Below are 24,841 nucleotides of genomic sequence, written 5' to 3'. Positions count from 1 at the left end.
CTTTCACACGGGTCACATGACTTGCCTGGGAACACAGCCCAGAAGACATGCATCACAGTTTTGGGCCTGGACTTGCTGAAGGGTATGTTCACTGCCAGTACTGAACTAAATGAGGCAAGGCCATTTCCTATGGTCCTATGGTCTGGTCATGACATCTGTCCCCCACTCCATTGGGGAAATCGATAGAATTAGAGGATACCCAAGTGTTCTTTTGACGGAAATATTGTGGTGCTGCCCATTTGGAAAGCAGCATTATGAACAGAGCTTTTGCTCCACAGCTAAGGTCGAAAACTTAAATGAGATTTGCATAGATGATTAACCACCTTTCCCTTCCGTTGCTCACCCTCCAGGATGAAGATGCTGCTCGCGACAGCCGGTTCAACTTTGGCGGCTATGGGATGGGTCACTGCCTCCAGGTGAAAGATGGCGCTGCCATCAAAGCCACGCCTCCCAACCCGCCCCTGCCCCCACCCCCACCGCCAAAGGATTCCGATTCCATCAAAAAGAGGTTTGTGGACCGTGCCAAAAGGATCGACACCATATCCCGAGCGGCGTTCCCGCTGGCCTTTCTCATCTTTAATATATTTTACTGGATTACGTACAAAATTATACGCCACGAGGATATACACAAAAATTAGAAACGTTTCTGTCTGAGCTGGGACTTTCTAGCCAAAGTGACTCTCTTGTAAATAAAGAGTGAAATGTCTTTCCTGTCATTGACTGAGGGTTTTGTTTTCTGTGGTACTAAAGAAAGGGCGGGGTTAGAAGAAGAAAAACAGAAAGGAAAGTTTCGATAACAATTGCACAAAATGAGATACTGTGGGATCACCAAACGAGGATTTGCCCTGGTTTCCTCCTCTTGCTACGTGGTTCTTCCAGACTCTTGCCAAGATCAAGCAAACCTAAATGGGGCCATTTTCCCTCTCTCCAACCCCCCCCCCCCCGTGTCTCTAAGCTGTATTTAAGAAATACTTTAAAGCATCTACCATGGGACTGTCTGTAATGGCTGCACTGCAATGAGTTTAAAGAGGACCAAACTTTTTTCAGGATAATGCTGCCTTTCTATATAAAACAAGTCTAAGCTACATTCCATTAATGTCTGTAGTTAATGATTTGCCCAGAAGTCCCTTTGTGGATTGTAAATTATTTCTACTAACAGGGCATGGGGGGTGTCAAGGGGGACGATTTATACTTTAATATCCTTGTGGGTGTGCATTTTAATATTCCTGCTTTCCTAGAACTGTAGTTTTTGAGGTCCAACTTGTGTAGGGTGTGGTTAATTTAATAGTGTCCACTTGTAGAAACAACCTGAGAAATGGCTGGTTTTATCTTGGTTCTAAGACAGTGCACTTATTTCGTTTCATTTCATATTTTGCCTGATTATTACTATATATTTTTTTTATTGATGACATTCAGCATAAGGTGCCAAAACTGTAATTTGACCTATTGTATTTCCCTGTATTGCACTGTTGATTAAGAACTTGTTCCCTGACCTAGCTCAGTTTAGCATTGACTTTCTATTGCTGCTCTCATTGTAGCTGCGAGTTGATAGCTCAGTAGGTAAACATGACTCGTTTACAGACCTCTAATTTATATCTTTACTATAAAAAAGAAAAAAAGAAAGAAAGAAAAAAGTGGCTATCATTTTAAATATCATTGACTTATCTGAAGAATTTTAAAAACTGTACTGTGATTTTCATAACCTGTTAACCTTTTGGTGCCAGAGCTATGTGGTCCAAATCCTTGCTATGTGTTCTAAAGTAGAAATAAAAAAGTAAATGAAAACCAAACAAAAAAAGGAGGTATTTTTGCTTACATGGGTGACAGGGGTGAAACCTGGAATATTCTTTTATTTTTATTTTTTAAAAGCATTACAATTTCCCATTTTCTGCAAAAGGGTTTACTGCAAAAAAATTAAAAATGTATTATTGATTGGGGGGGGCATATTTTCTTTTCATTGCTGCTAGTTCTTGTTGCAAGAAAAAACCCAACCCACAAACTGAACTATTATGGTTGCTTCCAGATGACCTGTTTTATTGAGAAGTAATTCTGACTTGTTTGCACAGAGTTTATGAAGACGCTATATGCTGCCCGCTGTTTACTGAGCATTCATCCTTATTTGTTTGCAGAGAAGTTATATGGTTCCCTGCAAATCAGTTGTTATCCCACACTTTCTGGGGCATTTTACCATCACTTTCCTTGCTCGAAAAAGTATTTTTGTTTGCTTTTTGAATTACATTTGTTGCACAATACTGCCGAAGTTTATTAAATCCATTTAAATTAGGAAAATCTACATTTCCAAGCATGTGACTGAATTGCTCCTGCAATTTAGTTATCATCTGAAAGCTACCTTGGGGCAGAGGGAGTAAGGCCACTTGTAGGCTGTTGCTATTTTGAGGGATGATTAAATCACATACCAACAAATTAAGGTTGCAGAATTAAAGTGGATTTGTTGCTCTTGCAACAAACCGATTTATTTATTTTTTAAAAAACCAACTCTTTGCTGTAAGGAAGGTGACAGGAATATGCACTGGAAATTGTGTTGTAACATTTGCTTGATGGAACATCATGTAATTTCCCTGCAAACAAATGAGAACAAATGCTCAATAAGCAGCAGGCATCCTATTACCTCCACATAAACTTTCTGCAAGCATGTCAGAATAAATGCTCAATAAGGATGGTGTCTGAAAGCTACCCAACTCTCTGGGGATCCCAGGAAGGGCGTATACAGGTACATGGGTTTTATACTGATGAGATTGCCAGAGAAGATTCACAAAGAATTAGAATTATAGCTGTTTAAAATCTTTTATTTCCTGAAAGATCCTCCATTATTACAAAGCGAGGATCAGCAATGATTCTCTTTAGTACTACTAGTACTTTTTGTTCAATATTTATTAACATCTTGTTTCACTGCTCTTATTTTATAAGCTACCATTGCCATCTGTTACAAGAAATGAAATTAATTATCAGCCAAATCACAACAATGCTTTCATTTCAAATGAAATTCCTTCATTAATCTTAAGCATTCTTTTTTCCCCACTTGGTCAATTAATAGTTAATTTTTAGTTAATGCATCTATTTATCAAATCATTTTAACAGAACCGTGTTAACCATTCTTTTGTAGCTGGGTGATGTCTGTCTCCAAAGAGAAACACGGAGATTGAGCAAGAATTATGTAGTGCCGTGTGGTTCTTTCCCCCCAAAAGGTGTAGAGAATGCCTGGAACTGGCACCAGAGGTCAAAATGGCGAAGCACCTGCCAAGGTGCCACCTCACAGAAAAGATCCCATCACTGAAAGCATCTGAGTCCTCCTGCTTCTTCGCCCTGTTGTTTATTGTTTGGCCCAGAAGGGATTGTGCAGGTGAATAGCAATGGCAGAAATGACAATGAGCAACAGCTGCCCTCTGCTTCAAAGGCTGGCAGATGCTAGGCTTGTGCAATCTACTTTATTTATATCTATTTTTTTTATACTATAATCCCAAGGTCCACTAATGGAAACAGGTGAAAAACATTGACTCAGGAGGCAGAATGTACTGGAAGAATTCAGGACAAGGTGCCTATGACCCCCAAAGTAGCAAACAATGTTGTCGGACGATAAAACTTACAATTCCTGACCATTTGTCGTGCTTGCTTGGGCTGATGGGAGATGGAATCTGACAACAGATGCCGAGCCTTTGTTTTCTCTCAATCAATTTTTGTTTCAGGAGCAAGTGTTCTGGCAGAACTTGTGCTGTTCGGGGCTTCAGAATAGGCAGAAATTCAACAGGGCAGGAGTTGTTCACTCTGGAAATGCCAGCTATGCTTTACATTTGCCCAGAGTCTTGTTATTAGCTGAAAAGGGAAATGTTAAGGGAAAGTCAGCTCCTCAGAGGCAACAAAGCAATACAAGTGCACCTGACAGAATTGACCTTAAGAAGGAAGGAGGATAAAACCTCACAAACCAATGGCTGCTCAGTCAGCAGCAGCATACTCTCACAGAACACTGTAGTGTTCCAACAAATGTGAATGGCAAAGTGAATGTCCTGCTATCAGCAGCTATCAAGGTCTCTCAGAGAAAGCGTCCGGAGTGAAGACTCAACCTATTACTAGAAAACAGCAAACAAATTGAAGCAGATGTTGACGCATCTATGATAATGCTGTGGTGACATACAGAGACAGAATCAAAGAGGAATGAGATTTCATCATCTGTCTCATAGGTATCTCCTTAATTTATTAAATCTGATAGGAAAATGATAGAGCTGAATAATCCAATTTCCTCTCTCCAAAAATTCTGCCTGACTTGTTGACATTCTTAGTAAATAAATATTTATTTCCTTTTTTAAACAAAATAGATATGGTTTCAACAAAATAAAGCAAAAATCAAGCAGTATTCAGTGATCCTGAGAACACAATCCTGCTTCTGTAACTATAGTGCCTCTGCTAGACACTTTTGGGAATCTAAAGATTAGCCACGACACATGGCATTGCATGCTGATGACCTCTTGCTTTGGACAGGACTTAAATGTTCCAATGTAAACACTGACAACTTGGGTTTTTTAAAAAGTCATTTCTCCTTTGAAATTTGGAAATGGTATTCATGGACTTGATTCGTGGCATGTGATTTCATTCACTTAGATCAAAATGCTGTGGAAAGGTGAGGTGGTTTCTTTAAGCCTATTTTCCTCCTGCACACAAGAGGCACAAGATCCCTGCCACAGCTGTTGGCTTTTGCAACATGATTCAGTTTCAGTGAGATTGTCCCTACCCTTCATCACGAAAGCAGGTCAAGTTTGTGAAGGCAAGCCTTGAGGCAGATCACACACCCAACACCTTTCCCTTAATGCAACCAAGCTGAGCTGTTTAGCAATCCATCTGTAGCCTTGCTCCTTTATGCTGACAATGCTTTTGACAGGGCTGCTTGGCTGTATGTTTGATGACAGCAGTTCAGCAGAGTTGGAGCGCTCCCCCATCATTTATAAAGTTGGGCAACGATTGTATAGAAGCCGCTGCATGTGTCAGTAGCAATGGATGGCATTGTGTTAAAGGCCTTTCAGCTGGAAGAGACAAATACAGAGTGATGGTCTTGCAACAGGTAATCCATTATGTGAAGGCCACTGGAATGTGATAATTACAATGTGTGTCTATAGGGACAACTCTGGACAGTCTTGAGTCTACCAGGTTCTTTTCCTTTAGGGGGGGAAAGGTGGAGAGGGAATGAGCACAGAGGAACTACAAGGGCTTTTTTTCAAGTGATGCAGTTATGCATACTATATGAGCAGGAAAAATCACCCTGAGAATGCTGGTTTATAGGGGTGTCATCTGGCAAATGATGGAGAGGGAAGGCAGGACTGATTGTGGCGCACAGATGATAAAGACAGAATTTCGGTAATGAGACAAACACTGGATATTTGGGATAAACAGGACTACAGCTGCACAAGTGGACCGATGAAACTTGTGGTTCGCTTCAGGAAAACATTAAATCATGGTAAGTGATAACAGTCGTCCAAAGCTGAGAGGCAAAATGCCAATACACTATATAGAAAATATAAGACAATAAGGCATAATATTTTGATAATTTAAATTTGTGGAATGTTGACATCTATTGGGGGAAGTCTTTGTGTTATTAGTTACAATTCTCAAGGTGCATTAACAGTCAACCCCTCTTCCCAGGAAATTCTGGAAATTGTAACTCTGTGAGGGGAATAAGGGTCTCCTAACAACTCTCGGCACCTTTAGCAAACAACACTCATTCCCACTCATGAATATATCTGAATCTTATTCATTGATTATACTCTTCTCTCCCCCCTTTTTATGTGATGCTCCAAATAAGGATGAACAAATCTGTCAATTTTTGGTTCTCTCAGCTTCTCATTTTCACCCATGTTAAAATCAGTTGTCCTCATTTCTGCAGCAATTTGTGATCAATCAATCAATCAATCAATCGATAGATAGATATTCCTTATGGAAATTTATCAGCATTTTAGTGTGGGTTTCCCTTAATAAACACATTTTTGTATTATCTTAAGCATAGAACATATTTGCTGCCGTTGCTGTCAATTATGCCAATGGTGGTTCATGGCGGGTGGTAGATGTGGAAGCTCAGGCTTGATGACCTGCATCTGCACTAAAAGAGAGCCAAAATTGTCTCTGGCCTCTTCAGCAACCTCAGCTTTTGTATCTGGAGTCCATCAGGGCCCCACCCTCCCAGGCCAGGGCCCACACCCAAAATATATACATATTTGCAAGGAATTGTCCCTAATACAATGCATTTTGTATGTTATTTTCACTAATCTATTCATTTATTTCCACACTTACCCCTAATATCTGCAAAAAAATTGTACACACTACATGACTGGAAAAGTGTGAATTTTGAAAAGTGTGAATTTTGAACAATTGCTGTGTTTTGGTTCACATACAGTGGTACCTCGGGTTACGGACCCGATCCATTCTGGGCTGCCATTTGCACCCCGAAAAGTCCGTAACCCAAGCGGCGATATCGCACTTCTGCGCATGTGCGAACTGTGCAAAATGCTTTTGTGCATGCACAAACCGTGCAGAATGTTTCTGCGCATGCTCGCCGGGCAAAACCCATAAGTAAATACTTCCGGGTTTGCCGCGTTCGGAACCCAAAAAAACGCAACACGAAGCACACGTAACCCAAGGTACGACTGTATTGTTCCAGAAAGTGCAATTTTCTAAGTTTGCCTTTAAATGCAAAGGGAATTGAATCCCCCCTCACCCCAACTCCAGATTAGTATTCTAGCATGTGAGAGGACTGCATGTTTCTCCTTTACCCCGTCCCACCTCCGTCTTTGATACACAAGGTCAAGCAAGCTACTGAATAGTGATAGCCAAAGCAAATAAAATGCATATAAACCAAAAGCTCAAGCAGGAAATGAAATAGAATAGTCAGGAACGAAATCCATATCCTTTTTCTCACACCCCTCCCAACTGAGCTAAAACATTTTGGAATAATGGATGTCTTAAAAAAAAAAACCATTCCAGTAAAGACTGTTAAGCACATTGACCTTTACATGGCAATGGCAAGCATTACTGGAACTTCCTAGCATTTGATCAAATGGAAGGAACTTTTGGCTAATGTAATATGAGTGAGAGACTCTGATTACCAAAGATGAGGATGTCTCAAAGGGAAGGAAAAAAGAGAGGATGCCATGTCCAGTCTATGGGCTCCTCCCAAACATTTTTTTTTTCCCCATTGAACCTTCATCCTGATTTACTTCTACAAAGCTCATGCGGAGGTCAGACTATGTCGAGCCTTTACTGAGCCTTCATCCTGATTTGCTTGTTTGGTAGTTTTATGTCTTCCCATTAATATTCGCTATTACAGTGTGTTTCAACCTTTTTTGGGCAAGGGCACACTTGTTTTTTGAAAAAAATCACGAGGCACACCACCATTAGAAAATGTTAAAAAATTTAACTCTGTGCCTATATTGACTATATATAAAGTAATTCTCTTGAATAGGAATCAAATAAACACAATTTTTCCCACGGCACACCAGGCAACATCTCGTGGCACACTAGTGTGCCACGGAACAGTGGTTGAAAAACACTGCGCTATTATAATGTTCATAATATCCAACCCACACTTTTCAGTGCATTTCCCCATATAGCAACACCAGAAGACCCCAGTTCTTATTTTTAGAAAGGGGGGTAGGGGTTTGTTGCACCAGGCCAGCATTGACAGAGCACTTTAATCTCCCTTAATTGCGCAAACTTACATTTCCTGTATATCCTTGAATCTCTCTGGCAAAATGCTGTCTTAAGGCAGCTTAGGATCAAAAGGAGAGTGTTGAGCAAGGACTTGAATCAACGACCTTTTTATTTTTTTTGAAAGCTGTTGTGCCACAATCTGAGACTTGCTAAACAGGTACTATGCTGAGCACAGGAATCCAGAATGGAGAAGGCTGCCACTGTGTGGTTAAGAATGCAGAGGGTGAGATCGCTGTGCTTTTTTAACATCGCAAGCAGGAGTTGTGCATAGTCTCTTTCTCATGGGAGAAAAATAAGAAAAGACGGCTCTTGCATCACTAAATCCTTCTCCTAATCAAATTAACCCTTATGTAAGCAGAATTAACACACCGTCCCCATGAGGAGCAGATAAGCCCACACGATTGTTCAAGGCTGCTGCTGCAAACAGTAGAGCCAGATTCCCTCCGTAATAATCGGGAGCATAGGCTGTGATCCCATGTTCAGTTATGTGCACATAACATATGTCGAAACTAATGGGATTTACATCTATGGAACAGGGCATAACATTTATTGTCAAATGATTTGTTTCCTGCTACAAGGAACAGACTGGAAAAACTGTCCCTCTGCTTACATGTTGGACCCAAGAGATTCCTAAATATTTTGTGGCATATCCCTGCCTGATTACCAGCTTCATCAGGAAGCAACATCAATATTTAAATGTCACATTTTGCTGCCTCATTTTAGTGCCAAAATTATTAATCCTGCCACAGTTACGGTCTTGACATTTTTCAGATCCCTTGATGAATTTCAGATTTATAGTTGGCCCCTGTAATATCTCCTCAATCAATTTTGTCACTGTTCATTTCGTGTCTGGCAACACAATTGCATCATGTGGCTTGTCCAAATTATATTAGCGGTGAACTGGAAGTTTAGCTCTTACTCACCCCTGCCCCTCCGTCTTGGATTTTAGTTCAATTTTTTTCTAGATGGTTTTTGGCCTTGTTGAACGCCCTCCCATCAGATGTTAAGCAGATAAAGAACTACACAACTTTTAGAAGACATCTAAAGGCAGCCCTGTATCAGAAAGTTTGACATTTTGTTATGTTTTTATATTCTGCTGGAAGCCGCCCAGAGTGGCTGGGGAAATCTAGTCAGATGGGCGTGGTATAAATAATAAAATTATTATTATTATTATTACTACTACTACTACTAAGTGATTAGAATGATGGTATATGCAAAATAGGGATGCGGATGGCGCTGTGGGTTAAACCACAGAGCCTAGGGCTTGCTGATCAGAAGGTCGGCGGTTTGAATCCCCACAACGGGGTGAGCTCCCGTTGCTCGGTTCCAGCTCCTGCCCACCTAGCAGTTCGAAAGCACGTCAAAGTGCAAGTAGATAAATAGGTACCGCTCTGGCGGGAAGGTAAACGGTGTTTCCATGTGCTGCTCTGGTTTGCCAGAAGTGGCTTAGTCATGCTGGCCACATGACCCGGAAGCTGTACGCCGGCTCCCTCGGCCAGTAACGCAAGATGAGCACCACAACCCCAGAGTCGGACACGACTGGACCTAATAGTCAGGGGTCCCTTTACCTTTATATGCAAAATGGAGGCAGTATCTTCAGCCAATTAAGTAGAGAGGCCTCATCTGCACTACACATTTAAAGCAGTGTCCCCCTGTTTAACCAGTTAAAGCTTTCCGCAAATAATCAAGAAAAGTGTAGTTTGTTAGGAGTGCAGAGCGCTGTTACGACTGGACACCCCTATTCCAAAGTCTCAAACCGTCTCCCAAATGCCAGGACCAAAGTCTTTCAGGAGGTTATACAGCACCCACTGGTTACCAACCATTCATTCTGATTTGTTTGCAGTGAGGTTGTAGTGTTGTGTCACACAATCATTGTCCCACACTTTCCCCTGCAATATTTTTTTAAAAAGCTGGTTTATGATATCTGCTTTCACAAGAGTTCCAAACACACTTCAATTGTTCAACCTGACTTTGCCAGTATGTGGTTAAACCCCACATACAAAATAGTGACAGTCTGGACCTGTGGCTACATTGTCTCCCTTTAAGCAAAGGAGCAAAATAATAATGGTGATTTTAAAAAAAACAACCAGCATTAATGCTCTAACATATCAACAAAAACCAGGAGTTTCTGGGAAACATTGGCAACATTAACTAATAACTGCCCTTCACTCTCCTCTTCCTGACGTACCTGCCTGATGTCTCTGAAAACGTTGCATCTTCTTCTTAGGTTTGAATCATCTCCTGGGATTGAATCTCGGAACAATCCACTTCATTTACTTCTGATCTCCTTATGGAAAAAGCCCAAGAAGTGCTCTCTTGGGAACGATTACACTCATTCAGATTGGCTAATACACTGTAATGGATTACAAAGACAACTAAAGAACAGCTTAGATGTAAGGCTATTTACTAAATATCCCTCCCCGCCTTGCAAAAAAAGAAAAAGAAATCAGATGTATTTTGCTAACTAGGTGGCAGCCTTTCAGGTTTACACACAAATGCTGCCTCCCCAAAACCCTTTCTATTGTGATTACTTGTTTTTTTCCCTTCACCCTGTGTTGATTTGCAGAACCACAAATGTTCTTTTAAACTTATCTCTTTATCTTGTTTTATTTTTGTGCTACCAACTACATTCAGCTTTCAAGATATTATTAGCATTACGTTTATTATATTCATCTGACATGGTGTCTCCCAAACTTGGGTCTCCAGCTTTTTTTCAGACTACAATTCCCATCATGCCTGCCCACTGGTCCTGCTAGCTAGGGATGATGGGAGTTGTAGTCCAAAAAAAACACAACCATGTAGGGGATGAACATTAGGGAAATGTTATACTGTATACATGCAAGAATAAGTTGCTTCTGGGGCCCCTCTGAGATTGGTATGTGTTATTCAATTCAATCTGATGCTCATCCCATAAACTACTTTTGGTTTGTTTGTTTTTTACAGACAGCATGCGTATTTATCAGCAGTCAAGGCAAATGCCACAATGAAATGTTTTGGAAGCAGTAGCTGACTACATTTCAAAACATAATTGGCTCTTTGAATGTAGAGAAAGAGATGCCGAGGCTGTTTGCGCCGCACTTGGCTGTGCCAGAGAAGCAGATACCGGTCAGAATAAAGAACATTTGTAAAGCAAACAATGCTCAAGGGGAAAAGAAGAAAATGTACAAGGTAGCAGACAGACATGGACAGCGTTATTCTCAAGGGCACAGCAGACATGTAATTATAAAAATGATAAAGTAAAATGCATTTACCCTGGCTTCATGTAGTTTTTCAGCATAGCTTTTAAACCTTGTTTAGGGTCCCTGGGGTGGTGGTGGTGCAAAATGTCTTCCCCATTGCAAAATCTCCGGCATAAATGATGGGCAATTTGGCTGTGGGTATCAAAAATGCATTCATCAATAAAATGAAAGCATATACTTTTTTTTCCAAAAAATATTTGCTCACCTCCGCAAATGCATTCTTAAGTTATCTTTCTCATTTGTTAGTTAGGTTAAACTTTAGTAAGTAAACCATGGTGAATGCTCAATAAAGGAGTTGCCTTTAGGAGCCCTGAGTCACTTTGCAATTGCGGACCCATTGGTCCCTTCTGAACACCAGGTAGGGATGGGTGAGAAATTTGGCAAAGTTCATATTTAAAGTTGAACCTAGCAAAACTGCAGTTCCTGAAACAATACGCCAATCAAAACACAGTCATCCTTCGAGATGTGCATGTCTCTGAATTTTGCAATGTAGTTCTCTAGCCAACTAATGTGCACAAGAATGCATATAATAGGGTAACATGGACATATATTGATGAAAATAGTGTTAGGCCTGGACGATGTTGAGTGTTGAGCAAAAGAAAAATCAGATAGTAGATTGTAAAGAATTATGTCTTGGAAAATAACTGGTATTTCATGTATTGAACATGAAGGTTTTTGTCTATTTGCAATGAAATTATGCTCATCGCTGCTTCTGACTCCAATTTCAATGTTATTTTTGAACATTGTTATTCTTTTCTAATGCACAGGTGTAAACAACGCGTCAAAGTAACAAATAGACGATTGTGTCATTCTCTCAGAAGAAATTATTAGTGCCATTTTCACTGTAAGTATAGCAAATGGAACCTCAGCACTTCCTTTCTATAGATAACTTAATGCAATGCTATACTAAACCATGGTTTCCTGTTACAAAAACTACCTCACAAGCCTTGTGCTCTGCACTTCCCCCTCTTCTTCCACCATGCATGTGAAAAAATTGAAAGCTTTTACTTGGGAACTTACCAGTTTCCGTTATATCCAAACTCAACAAACTGTAGTTTTTCCTAACTATGGTTAGTTTATACAGACAAGGATCAAACCTGGTTTGTTATTCTGCTTTGTTAAGTAATCACATTTACAGCAACCCACAGTCTCTTGATTTCAGGCATCACAAGAAGGGTACTCTGGTTAATTTTAACTGAAAGCTTCCAATTCCCCATCTATACATGCAAAGGAAGGGGAGAGAGGCAGTCCGGGAGCCCAAATCTCATTCAGTCTCGTTTTTCTATAGTGTTAAACCATGACATCCTAACCAGACTTTCTGGCGGGAGCCTAAGATCACCAATGGGCACGCAGCCAAGTGTTGTTGTTCTACCATGTCCATCGGAATCATTTATGACTGAAACAGGCAGTGTAGAGAGACAGCAGCTGCTCCTGATGAATCATTCAGTCATAAAATGAACCTACCTTGAAAGAACAGGTGGTGACCACAAGCCTTCCAACACAGATGACCCCAGAATGAGGGAAATTATCCAGGTGGGAATGAGTAAAAAGAAAAGCACTCGTGGACCTTAGCTCCCACTGCTCTGAGTTTCTGGCATACTCCACTTTTGGCAGATTCAGTTCATGGGATGGTTCTGGCTAACGTGAACTTGGATGAGTTTCTGGGCCTGGAGCAGATGGTACCTTCTGGGTACCTTGTAGATTTTGATACATTTTATTGTAGTCTCAGAGAAGGTCCAAAAAACTGAGAATCAGCAGCTAACCGTTCCTGGGAGATGATTGATACATGCAAATAAATTGCTGCCCGATACCTGAGGACAGTGGCTATTGTTCTCTTTTGATCCCAACCTTGATTACAAAGGGTTCTCTCTAGCCTTTGCTCATGTGATATTCCCATCAGCAGGCACAAGGAATCTGTTTCTGCTTACTGGAGCTATGAATATGAAATTGTCTTACGGAGACAGCACGGAATGGGGCTTCCCCCTCAAGAAACTGCGCATATTGATTCATGCTCAGCCAGTTCCAAAGTGCTCCTGAGCCCATCGTGAGCATGGATTTGCAAAAGCGGAGGCAATTCTGATAACGCTGCCAACCCTCACAGCAATGGGTCACTGGATCCTCATAAATGTTAATACAATGTTTATGGCTCAGACTTCAGCGCCACATGGACTGCAAGCTGTTTCACACTGCCTGGGAGCTCTGTGGGGATGTTGGATTGAGTTGCTTGGGAAATCAGGGCAGTCCCTAAGGTATATCTCAGGCACTGCTGATCCCACTTTCTCTATACAGTGGTACCTCGGTTTAAGAACAGTCCTGTTTAAGAATGATTTGGTTTACAAAATCCGCAAAACCAGAAATACAGTGGTACCTCAAGTTACAAACGCCTCAAGTTACAAAACTTGGGTAACCTGGAAGAGTTACCTCGAGTTGAGAACTTTGTCCCAGGATGAGAACGGAAATTGTGTGCTGGTGGCGCAGTGGCAGCAAGAGGCCCCATTAGCGAAAGCAAGCCTCTAGTTAAGAACAGTTTCAGGTTAAGAACGGATGTCCGGAACAAATTAAGTTCATAACTAGAGGTACCACTGTAGTGTACCTACAGTCTAAGAATGGAATCCGAACGATGAAAGGGCACTGGCAGCGGGAGGCCTCATTGGGGAAAGCGTTCCTCGGTTTAAGAACGGTTTTGGTTTAACCGTTCCAGAACGGATTAAGTTCATAAACCGAGGTACCACTGTAAACAGACAATGCATCTGGACACAGTGCAATCCTGTGAAAAGTAGCACCAGCAAAGTCATTGGGACTTGCATCCTTGCTTGTCTGGGAAAGTGCAGATTCATTCCCAACAAACATGCCCAGGATTTTAGCCCTGCAGAATAATCCTATGCATATGAAGAACACTGAGTTCACAAAGAGTTCCCTGCTCCCCCCCCCCAGTAAGTGTGCATAGTATTTCACACTCTGCCACAATGAATTGTTGCTCTACATAGCACCCATTACGTATGCACCTCCCTGCATTATGTTCTTCCACCTCCCTACAACAACAATTCTGTTAAGATTGTAATAGTGCCGTGTCACCGAAGAGAAATTCCTTGATGATATTTTCTGCTGAAATGGATCCTAATGTTAAGTCTTTTTCCAGTCCCGTTCCCCCCCAAATACAGTAGTTGTGCAAGACTCTCCAGATTAGTGCGTCTCTTTTGCATCTTTATTTCATCACTAAAATGAGAACATAACAATTCCTGGTGGGGAGAACATGTTGTTAGATTAGAATAAATATAAGGGTTGGATGAATGAATTTAGGAAGCTAATGTCTGAAATAGTGTGATGGATTAGAATTATGCAGAAGCTGTTTCCCAACTATTCCATTAAAATTACAATTATCAAGTTGCCCTATGTTTGACTCTATATGTGATCCATGCTTTTAGAAAGAAGGGGCTAAGCAATGAACTGCAGTTGCTTTGGTTACTCCATGCCTGGGCTTAGCACAGCCAGATCCTCACGTGAAAACAGGTCACAGGCTGCCCTTCCTATTCCAGATCATAAAAGGATTTACCCTTTTTCTGGTGGGCATGAAATGAGCTCATCAGGTTATAATCAGGCATAGGCAAACTCAGCCCTCCAGATGTTTTGGGACTACAACTCCCATCATCCCCTGACCACTGGTCCTGTTAGCTAGGGATGATGGGAATTGTAGTCCCAAAACATCTGGAGGGCCGAGTTTGCCTATGCCTGGGTTATCATCATTCCTTCTATAATGTACATAGTCATTACATTTATGCCAGTAATTATTTTATCATTTTATATTATACTTCAGAGAACACCAAAATAAGTCACAATTTCTAACTAATGCATTCAATGTGATCTGAATAAAAGCAGGTAAATTTTAAGATCTGATTGGTTCTGCTCTACTTACCATTCACATTGACGTAGCACAGAACTTTACATGCCAATTTGATAAAAGGTGAGCCCTTTGCATCCAAATTAGAATTCGATTAGGAAGGACAGTGTCTAAACACCTTTTTTTTAACGTATCTACCTGATCTGTTCTAGGTTGCATTTTATGGAGTTTCATGTATCAGCATTAACTAGCAAATACAGAGTTAAATCTTCATCTTATTAAAAGCTTAGTCAAATAAGATTGGCTTCATCTGGTGCATTAAAGTGCGCTGTGGAGAAAGAAAATATTCAAAACTCTGGTGCCATCACCAAAAGGCCCTGTTTCTCTGCACTCTCTCAAGTATTATGATTAGGACCTTGCTTCTTGATGAGTCACTGGCCCTTAGACTCCTGGTTGCTACCATCACTGTCATTCAAATTTCACATAACATGTCTAGCAACTGCCCCTCCAACTCAGATAAAATTAGAAAAGATGCAGCAGGTACTGAAGAGTGAAGTAACCCCCCCCCCCCCCAATTTTAAATTGAAAATCCCAGCTACTGAAATCTTAGTGCTCATCAATTCCTGTAAAGCCTGTTTGGCCCCAAAGCATCCATATCAGCACCTCCCAAGACAGGATATAAGCTCCACATTCTTGTCCCACTCCTTCTCTCCTTCAGAGGAACACTGTCATGGGGCTCATGAGAACTGCTATTGCACATGCAGAACAGGCTTCTGCTCGCACAAGGGGCCTTGCCCTTCATCTCCCCTCCTCCCAATAATAATAATAATAATAATAAAAATCTGTTACAAAGCTTTGGATGCAACCCGCTATCAGAGAGAATTCCATTTATCCAAGGAGTAGTAGTCTGGCTCCACCACCAAAGTTCCCTCAACAGTTCCCTACTCTTTGCTTAGCTTAGACTTGTCTCAAGGCTCAAATTCCTTTAGAGTTAGGAGGCAGTAGAACTGCAGAGGAAGACGAGAAGCTCTCTAATCCTAAACCCACAGAATCAAGTGGAACAATTGTAAATATTTCATCATTTGTCCTCGGGAGGCACTTTCAAGGAGGGGAATAGAACGTTCCCCATACTCCGATTCTCTATTCCCCACATATATCTTATACTATATTCTAACTTCCTTGCTTTTTCTTCAGATATTGGTGTTTGGATTTAGGTTTAAGTCTGACTGAATGTTTTGTCCATTTCTGTGGCTAAGTATGGGATTTGTGGAATGTTTTAAATTTCTTATGTGCTCTCATAACCTAAACTCAAGCTTCAATAGCCAGTGTTTTGAAAGGTCTGGGAATATTGAATGAGTCAGCAGCTCTGTCAGTGTATGACTTCAGGGTAGGTCTTTTGTTCTGACCGTGTGTGTGTGTGTGTGTGTGTGTGTTTGTTTTTTGTATCTGGCCAAAAAAGAACACCATGTGCATCTGTTCTCAAAATGGAATATTCCATGCTGGACAGATGTGGAAGATATACTTAAGGGGCCCAGTTTTCAGAAGTGCTGTATGTTCACTCAGAATGCAATACAGTGAACATTGCTGAGGCTGGGGAAGCAAGTTTGACAAACTATGTGTCTTACAGTAACTTCTTCTTCTTTGGCGATCACTCGTAGCCAAGCAAGATTGTCTTCCATAAACACGGATGTTAGCAATGAGTCCGTAAGTGACTGTGGAGGCCAATTCTGGACCTACACTTCCTTCCACAGTGGGGACATTGATTCCTGGGCGGGAGTTGATCACGGTGTGGATTTGCCAAGCGTGCCTTCCTCTTAGCACATTTCTCCCTTGCGTTCTGAGTTTGAGTGTCTTCAAAGTCCGCAACACCTTTGGTAAAGGCTGTTCTCCAACTGGAGCGCTCGCAGGCCAGTATTTCCTAGTTGTTGGTGTTTATACTACATTTTTTTAGATTTGCCTTGAGAGAGTCTTTAAACCTCTTATGTTGATCACCAGCATTACGCTTTCCATTTTTAAGTTCGGAATAGAGTGGTCGCTTTGGAAGACGATAATCAAGCATCTGCACATGACCAGTTCAACGAAGCTGATGTTGAAGAATCATTGCTTCAAAACGGGCGATCTTTGCTTCATCCAGTACACTGATATTAGTTCGCCTGTCTTCCCAAGTGATGTGTAAGATTTTTCGGAGACACCGTTGATGCAATCTTTCAAGAAGTTGGAGATGGCGTTTGTAAGTGGTCCATGTTTCACAAGCATACAGTAAGGTTGGTAATACAATAGCTCTGTAAAGAAACATTTTGTTTCCCTGTGAATGTCCCAGGCCTCAAACACTCTGCACTTCAATTGGGAGAAAGCCACACTCGCAGAGCTCAGGCGATACTGGATTTTGGCATCAATGTTGACCCTTGTGGAAAGATAACTGCCTAGGTAGGAGAAGTGATCAACATTTTCCAACGTTACACCATTGAGTTGGATTTGTGGCGCTGCAGAGGAGTTATTTTGTACTTGTTGGTGCAGCTCTTTGGTTTTTCGGATTTTGAGCGACAGGCCAAGCTTTTTGTAAGCTTCTGTAAAGATATTTAGGATGGTTTGGAGGTCATCCTCTGAACATGCACACACTATGTTGTCATCAGCATACTGAAGCTCTATGACGGAAGTAACAGTAACCCTACTCTTTGCTTTCAGCCTTCTCAGATTGAAGAGCTTTCCATCTGTTTGATATATGATTTCTACCCCAGTGGAGAGTTTCCCTTCGACAAAGTGTAGGATCATGGCAATGAAAATGATGAATAGAGTTGGGGCAATAACACAACCCTGTTTAACACCTGATCCCACTGTGAATGGTTCACTTTGAGAGCCATTGTTATCTGTGATTGTTGCTGTCATATTATCATGGAAGAGCCAAATGATGTTTACAAATTTATCTGGGCAGCCAATTTTCAAAAGGAGTCCACAGAGCATTATGATTTAGTGTCGAAAGCCTTAGTCAGGTCGATAAACACCATATACAGGGGTTGGTTTTGCTCTCTGCATTTTTCCTGAAGCTGTCAAGTGGTGAAAATCATGTCCACTGTCCCCCTAGAAGGCCAAAAACCATTTTGGGATCCAGGAAGGGTCACCTCAGATATTGTTAAGAGATGGTTTGCTAAGATCCATGCAAGAATTTTGCCGGCCGCAGCTAATAGAGATGTGCCTCAATAGTTTCCACAATAAGTTCTGTCACCTTTTTTTAAAGAGATTGATAATTTTGGCATCCCTAAAGTCTGCTGGGATTGCTTCTCTTTCCCAGATTTTTTCGATGAGCTTGTGAAGTTGTTGTGTAAGTTCAATTCTGCCCACTTCAAAGATTTTGGCAGGTATCCCATCAGGTCCACTGGCATTGTTGTTTTTCATTTGGTTGATAGCTATACACAACTCTCCCAGATTTGGAGATACTGCAAGCTCATCTCTAACTTGTTTTTGCGGAATTTGTGAGAGGACCTCAGCAGCTACGGGGGAGTTGCAGTTAACTGTAACAATATGTCTCAGTGTATCGTCGTCAGTAAGGGACAGTCACACTCTGTACATCTGGTTGTATCGGCCATCAAAATAAAATATGCTCTCTATGGGGTCCAGCCTGTTGGTTTTTAAATAAATAAATAAAATAAAATTCTTAGAGGCAAAACATTTTCTTTTGCCTACCTAAATATAGTAAAAATTTCAGACCCATTGCAGTTCTCAAAGGTCTCCCACCTGCATGCCTACATCACTCTCATGTAGCCTGGCAACACCTGATGTTTGTAGCACAGGGATGGGGAATCCTTTCAGCCCAAAGGGCTGCATTATCTTATGGACAGACTCAGAAAACACTTGAGATATGACTCAGGACTAGGGGGGCGGGGGGAGTTCTGAGAGCCAGATCTCAGGAGACCTGGGGGGACCCAGACCTGAGCCCGCCCCGCTCTAGTGAACATTACTGAATGGTCGGTCCAGAACTTTCTAGAAGATCTGCCTCTCTCGGTCACTAAAGCCCTCATGGAGTAGGCTAAAGAGCCTTGCAATGTACTAATTGCTACAACTGATATCTAGCTGTATGTATGCCAGACTCAGTGCCATAGGGAAGCGGCTTGTAAAAGATGCCTCATGACCCCGTTTTATCCTCCTTAAATAGCTTTTCTCCACCATTTCCCTCCTTCGCCACAGTAATGCTGTTCAATAATGCATGTGTAATTTTGTGGCTTGATGTTATATTTTGCTTTTAGAAGGAGGCAGTATGCTTTCCCTCCTCCCCACCCCCCTCATTATTTGGAGCATGCCACTCTCATCTGTTGTTCTTCCAGCGCTTCAGGAAAGAGAAGACCTTATTTAGAGCAGACATCGCTCATCTGTCATTACTGTCATTACGTTGGGCTTAATCAAGCTGTCTCCGTTTGTTATATTTTGAAGCCAACTCTTCGCTATGTTTGCATGTGCACACATGCATATACAATACTCAGGCCCTCGTCCAAGGAAGGACAAGCGCAGCAGATGGCTGTGGGGCGGCTCTTAAAATTGGATTGTCACAGAATTCACCTCCATCCGATGGCCAAACTAGATGATACACTAGCTGTCTCTGTGCCTTTAAAAGCAGGTTTCAAAAAACAAATTGTCAGCACGGTGGCCTGGTCCAGACAGAGACCTTAACATGGATGGTAAGAGGGCATGTAACTTCTATGGTCAAACTTTGGATCATTCCTGCCGACACCAGCAATTTTTAGAGGGCAGGGGGAGCTAACCTTTGGTTCTCCAGATGTTGCAGGACTACAGTTCCCATTATGCCCAAAGTTTTGGCCATGCTGGCTAGGCCTGACTGGAATTGGAGTACAACATTGTCTGGAGGGCCAAAGATTAAGCACCCCTCACATGGGGTGCAGGGAGGAAGCTCCCTGTGTAAAACATAATAAGCACTGTCTCCGTATTCCAAAACTGGTGATAGCACCTATCAGAGCTGAATGAACAGATCACATGGCAATGCTATCTCTATCCTCAAGTTACACAGGCTTAAAGATCAAGGCTGCACCCGTATATATAATGAAAGCAGTATCATGCCACTTTAATCACCCATTTCTTCCTCCAAAGAATACTTGGAAGTGTAGTTTATTAAACTGCTGGGAGTTGTTCGGAGGAACCCACCCCCCATTTCCCTCACAGAGCTACCAGTGTGGTTTAACAATCGATCCCTCTCCACAGGGCAATCTGACAACTGTAGCTCTGTGAGGGAGACATGAGTCTGCTGCCAATTCTTAGCACCCTTGACTAACTACAGTTAATGAGGATGTGTTTAAAATCCGACTGTTGCTTCTCGTATGCAAATTAGGTCCAAGAGAGCAGAGTTTGCGGCTGAGAAATGTGAAACAGGAAGAAGGTGCTTAATACTTTTCAAGCTGTTGCTTGGTCCTGCCAGTTGCTTTTCCCATTATCTCTCATATTTGTGAGATGCTGTGTAATTTGGGATTAGATAAAAAGTAGGGAGGTTTTTTATGGATGGCGAGAGGGAGGGCTTAAGAACCTCCTTCTGCCTGATACGTTTCCATTTTGTGGCAGAATCAAGACAGAGCTTAGCTTCACCTTCACAAGCCAAGGATCTTTCTCAAATCCATACACTCAAAGTTTAATTTCTATTGGTGAACTGAAAGTTGACTTAATTGTTACAGTGCACCCAGGTCATTTCTGGTTAGAAATTAAACTATCATGCCTCAGCAGAAGCTTACGTAAATGAAAAGAGAACAGTATAAACCCCCAGTGCTAACCAGGGCATAACAAATGTACTTACTCATGCAACAAAAAAATGAAAGAAAACAATCTCTTGAGAGTTGAAGCTTTCCTACTGGTCAATGGAAGACAAACTTTAAAAAAAAAAAAAACACCTCTAGCTTAAAGACAAGAGAATGGAAAATCTAGATGAGAATAAATTGGTCACCAACACCAGACAGAAGTGCTCTTGTTCAGAGTTTCTCCAGCCAGCTTGTAACAGAAACCACATATTTAGTTATTATGTATTAAAAGGATTTCTATTCCACTTTCATTATAAAAAATTGAAAAGCAATACATGAAAAAATGCAAAATCACAATACATTAAAATGCAGAAACATAACAATAACAGTGCAGTGGTACCTCAGGTTACAGACGCTTCAGGTTACAGACTCCGCTAACCCAGAAATAACGCTTCAGGTTAAGAACTTTGCTTCAGGATAAGAACAGAAATCGTGCTCTGGCGGCGCAGCGGCAGCAGGAGGTCCCATTAGCTAAAGTGGTGCTTCAGGTTAAGAACAGTTTCAGGTTAAGAACGGACCTCCAGAACGAATTAAGTATTAACCCGAGGTACCACTGTACTACAAGTTACAATAAAAATCATTGCTAAAAGCTCAACAGTAAAAATCAGAAGAGCCCTTTGGGATTTCTCTTAATCCTGTATTGAGTAATTACCAAAAGACTAAAAAAAATGGCATTTTTTCAAATGCTCGCTGATCAACAACCATGAAAGAGAGGTGATGGCATTCAGATATATTGGTGTAGTCTTCCAATCAACAGGATTGCAGAGCCCAGTCTGCATGTTTTTGAGAATGTCCAAAGAACTACCATTGCCCTTCCTATGTTCTTTTTCTTGAAAGGAGGCTCACACATTCAATATGTGACTGAAGGCGAGAGCCCAACTTACGCATGGCTCACAGCTGTGCATTTACAAGGACTTTGGTCCCCTAGTAGATATACAACGCAAGGGTTTGTTTGTTTTTTTGCACAGTATCTTTGGTGTTCCATGTTGCACACCGAATGCCTTAACTCAAAGAGTAGGATCTGGGATGACTCCACTCAAACCACAAGTTACAAAACATATATCTATCCCTGTAGAGTATAGACAGCAGGAATGTACTACTACATAATCTAGTTCCATTTTGGCATGCAAACCAGAAACTGCTATTGGATTAAGTTAAATCTTAATCCCTCTGTCTTAGCCTCTTTCATTTCATCAGATAACTCCTCCTGTGGTTGGGAGATAGATGTAAAGGTGGAACTATCACACTTTGGGTGTTCTCCCCCAACTCTGTTATACTTGTGGCCTTGAGAACTAAGGACACAACTAAACAAATCTGGGATGTAGGCCTGCAAGAAGACTAAGTTTGGATCGCATGCTGCCAGGCAGCTGGAAACTGTAGCAAAACCTTCGTTCCAGCTGCTTATCTTTAGGCTCTAGAAATTTCCAAATATCATAGAGCTTTCACTTTGGCCTCCTTTAATGCCTTGCCATCTGCTCTGCTGGGAGATACTCACCGCCCGCCCGCCCCGCGCCTTATAACCACTGAGCCTGCTCTTGTCAATCGGGAATCGAAACAGTTGAGGACATTCCTTATATATCACGCCCCCATTTAAACTGAATTCCCAGGCAGTTCTGATAACCTCCATCCTTTTGTCAGATTCCACTAACTACTAAATCAGTACCAAGGTGGCAAAATTCAGTGCATCCGGATGCATTACTAGGAACGGGATGGTAAAGTCTCCTTACCAACCACATTACCTGAGGGACGAGGTAATGCCCACCCCATCCCACCCCCCCGAAACACAATAAATACCTAATCGAACTGCAGAATTATTCTGAAATAGAAGTTGCCGATTGGAAAATATGGGGAGATACTAACACGTTAAGAAGTTATTTCTGCACTTTTCCTCTACCCAGAAGCAAGAGTTCACAGAAGCATTTGTGTGCACTCATGGATGAAGCGAAGCAGGCTCTGCAGCCCTTGAGAAGCATTGGCGAACCTGAGAGGTTACTTGAGATTATGAAGATGTTTGCTTGAAGCCTTGCCAGGTTAAAAGGCCAGAAGCCTCATAAAAGTAACTACAGTTTGAAATTCTTGAAGATCCTTTTTAACCCAACTAGCGCTTTTGATGCACAACACAAAGGGGGTAAAATTCTTTCATTCGGTGACAGGTATGAAAATGAAAAACTTTTATGAACTCAGTTTGTTCCACATATTAAACCAATGACCAGAATGCTACTTTCAAAAGTATTTAATGGACAACTCTCTACAAGTGCATGATGTTTTCAGAAAACTGCCAGTCAAAGCTAACAAGGAGTCACTCAAATGGCCTCCAGATATTTCTTCGTATTTGCAGGCAGTTTCTTACATGGGGTAATTATCCAAAGCTTAACATCTTTTTGTAACACCTGTAAACCCAGCCCTAAGAAAGTTGTCACTTACTATGCTTCTAGCCAAAAAAGCAGCTATAGCCTACAGGATTCTGTGTTTTCCCCTCTCCATCTCTTCTACATGAAGGAAACAATTTTAAAATTAAGTATATAAATTTGAAGAAACAGGTTTCTTCTATAAATGATACAGCCTTACGTAGCCAGAATGGCACCATCAACCACATGAGAGGTATCAACAGCCGTGGGGGAAACCTCAAGGTTTGAAGACGCACAGTAAAAAATACCATGAAAGGTAAAAACCCACAGAAGAGCTTGAGAAAGACTGAGCATGCTTCCTGGAATAGATGGGGACTGTTGCAGAGAAAAGCAGAAAATTGTGGGGAGCAGGAGCAGAGCGCATGGGAACAAAGAGAGAGCATGGCTGGGTGGCAAGAACCCTGAACAGGAAGACTCCCAATCCGAAATATTTTGTAGCAGGCCCCATTTGCAGAATATAACATCTAAGGGACCTATTGAGAAGAATGACACTAAATAGCCATCATAACGTATAGGCTTGAGCAGAGATTTGGAAACCCATTAAAAACACCGTTTAGCGCATGGATCTTATTAATGAGCTTTCAGCACTCTGCACAGCCGCAGGGAAACTGTTTCGTTTCACCGATACATGAAATGAAGAACAATTCTGTAATCCCAATATGGATTAAACAATGTTTATTGGGAAGTTTGATGATACCGTATATTCCGGCGTATAAGACGACTGGGCGTATAAGACGACCCCCAACTTTCCCAGTTAAAATATAGAGTTTGAGATATACTCAACCACAGATTCTCCACCCGGCGTATAAGACGACCCCCGACTTTTGAGAAGATTTTCCTGGATTAAAAAGTAGTCTTATACGCCAGAATATACTGTATTTAATAGGTGGCATGTTCAAGTTTCCTGTTACTGTAGCTTAAAAAAACAGATTACAACATGCATGTAAAGAAGTAAGGCAAATATATAAAAAACCAGCCTGTCTCCAGACCTGCCGAGATTTAACATTTGTTAGAAACCCAATAATCTGGTTTGCCTGCGTTGCTAGCTTTCGGTTGCTCAGGAACTCCAGTATCAGTCTATAAAAACACAAATGCAATGTATATTGTGCATTACATTTTCCAACTGCAGTCAATAGAATCAAATGTATTTTATGATCACCGGGAAAAGATGAGTGGAAAGCTTCTACTCCACCACAGTAACAAGATAAAAAAGTGTCCAAAGAGAAAGAAGTGCAATGGAGCTATTGGAAAGGAGAAGTATCATTGGAGAAAGGCTTTTGGAAACATAAAGAAGCATGAAGCAGAGGCTGACTTTGGGATGTGCCAACAAGTTGGCTAACGTTTGCAACATTCCTTGCACAAGTATGCATAGAAGTTTAAAAGATACCTAATGGAAATATATTCTGGGTATCTCTGTTCACGGAACAGCAGAAGTGTACCCATGGGAAGTGAAATGTATTGAGATGCGGTTTTGAAAAATCGTAGAAATACCTCTAGCCAACTCATTTTCAGTGAGTATTCTGGCAACTTCTGTAACCTAATTAGTATAGCAAGCTGCTGGGCAACCAATTCGCTCAGTGAAAAAACAAACAACGGCTATCCTTACTCTCCCATTGTATCAGGGTGCAGAGTTTATGATGCAGGATCTTTTCCGAAGCTATAGTGAAATATGGACTTTTTAAAATCTGTTGGGTACATTAAACAGCAGTGTGGGCCAAACAGAAGGCGGCAGGTGACAGCAAACCAAGGCCTCTGTCTCTCTTTCCCAACCTGTTGCTCTAAGTAGAGATGCACAAGCATGGGGAGTCTCCATACAGAATACTTGACAGAAGGCAGCTTACTGACCACCATACT

At 41.5% G+C, this 24,841-nt stretch overlaps 1 protein-coding gene across 7 annotated transcripts in view; it reads left to right on the top strand.

Moving 5' to 3' along the window:
- GLRA2 (glycine receptor alpha 2) overlaps positions 1–1,809 on the top strand; it is a 120,952-nt gene extending 119,143 nt beyond the window's left edge. For 4 of the 7 annotated variants that reach the window (XM_033147383.1, XM_033147388.1, XM_033147386.1 and 1 more), the window contains one exon: positions 351–1,808. In XM_033147383.1, coding sequence (XP_033003274.1) covers positions 351–638 — 288 coding nt within the window. In that variant the 3' untranslated portion in view covers positions 639–1,808. Of the gene's footprint in view, positions 1–350 lie in introns of all 7 variants that reach the window. The other 3 variants (XM_033147384.1, XM_033147387.1, XM_033147385.1) reach the window with 2 other exon arrangements.
- The last annotated feature ends 23,032 nt before the right edge of the window (positions 1,810–24,841 follow it).

This window comes from Lacerta agilis, chromosome 4 (genome assembly GCF_009819535.1).
Source record: "Lacerta agilis isolate rLacAgi1 chromosome 4, rLacAgi1.pri, whole genome shotgun sequence".
Classification (NCBI taxonomy): Eukaryota; Metazoa; Chordata; class Lepidosauria; order Squamata; family Lacertidae; genus Lacerta; species Lacerta agilis.
This window is presented reverse-complemented; position numbering and strand designations above follow the sequence as displayed.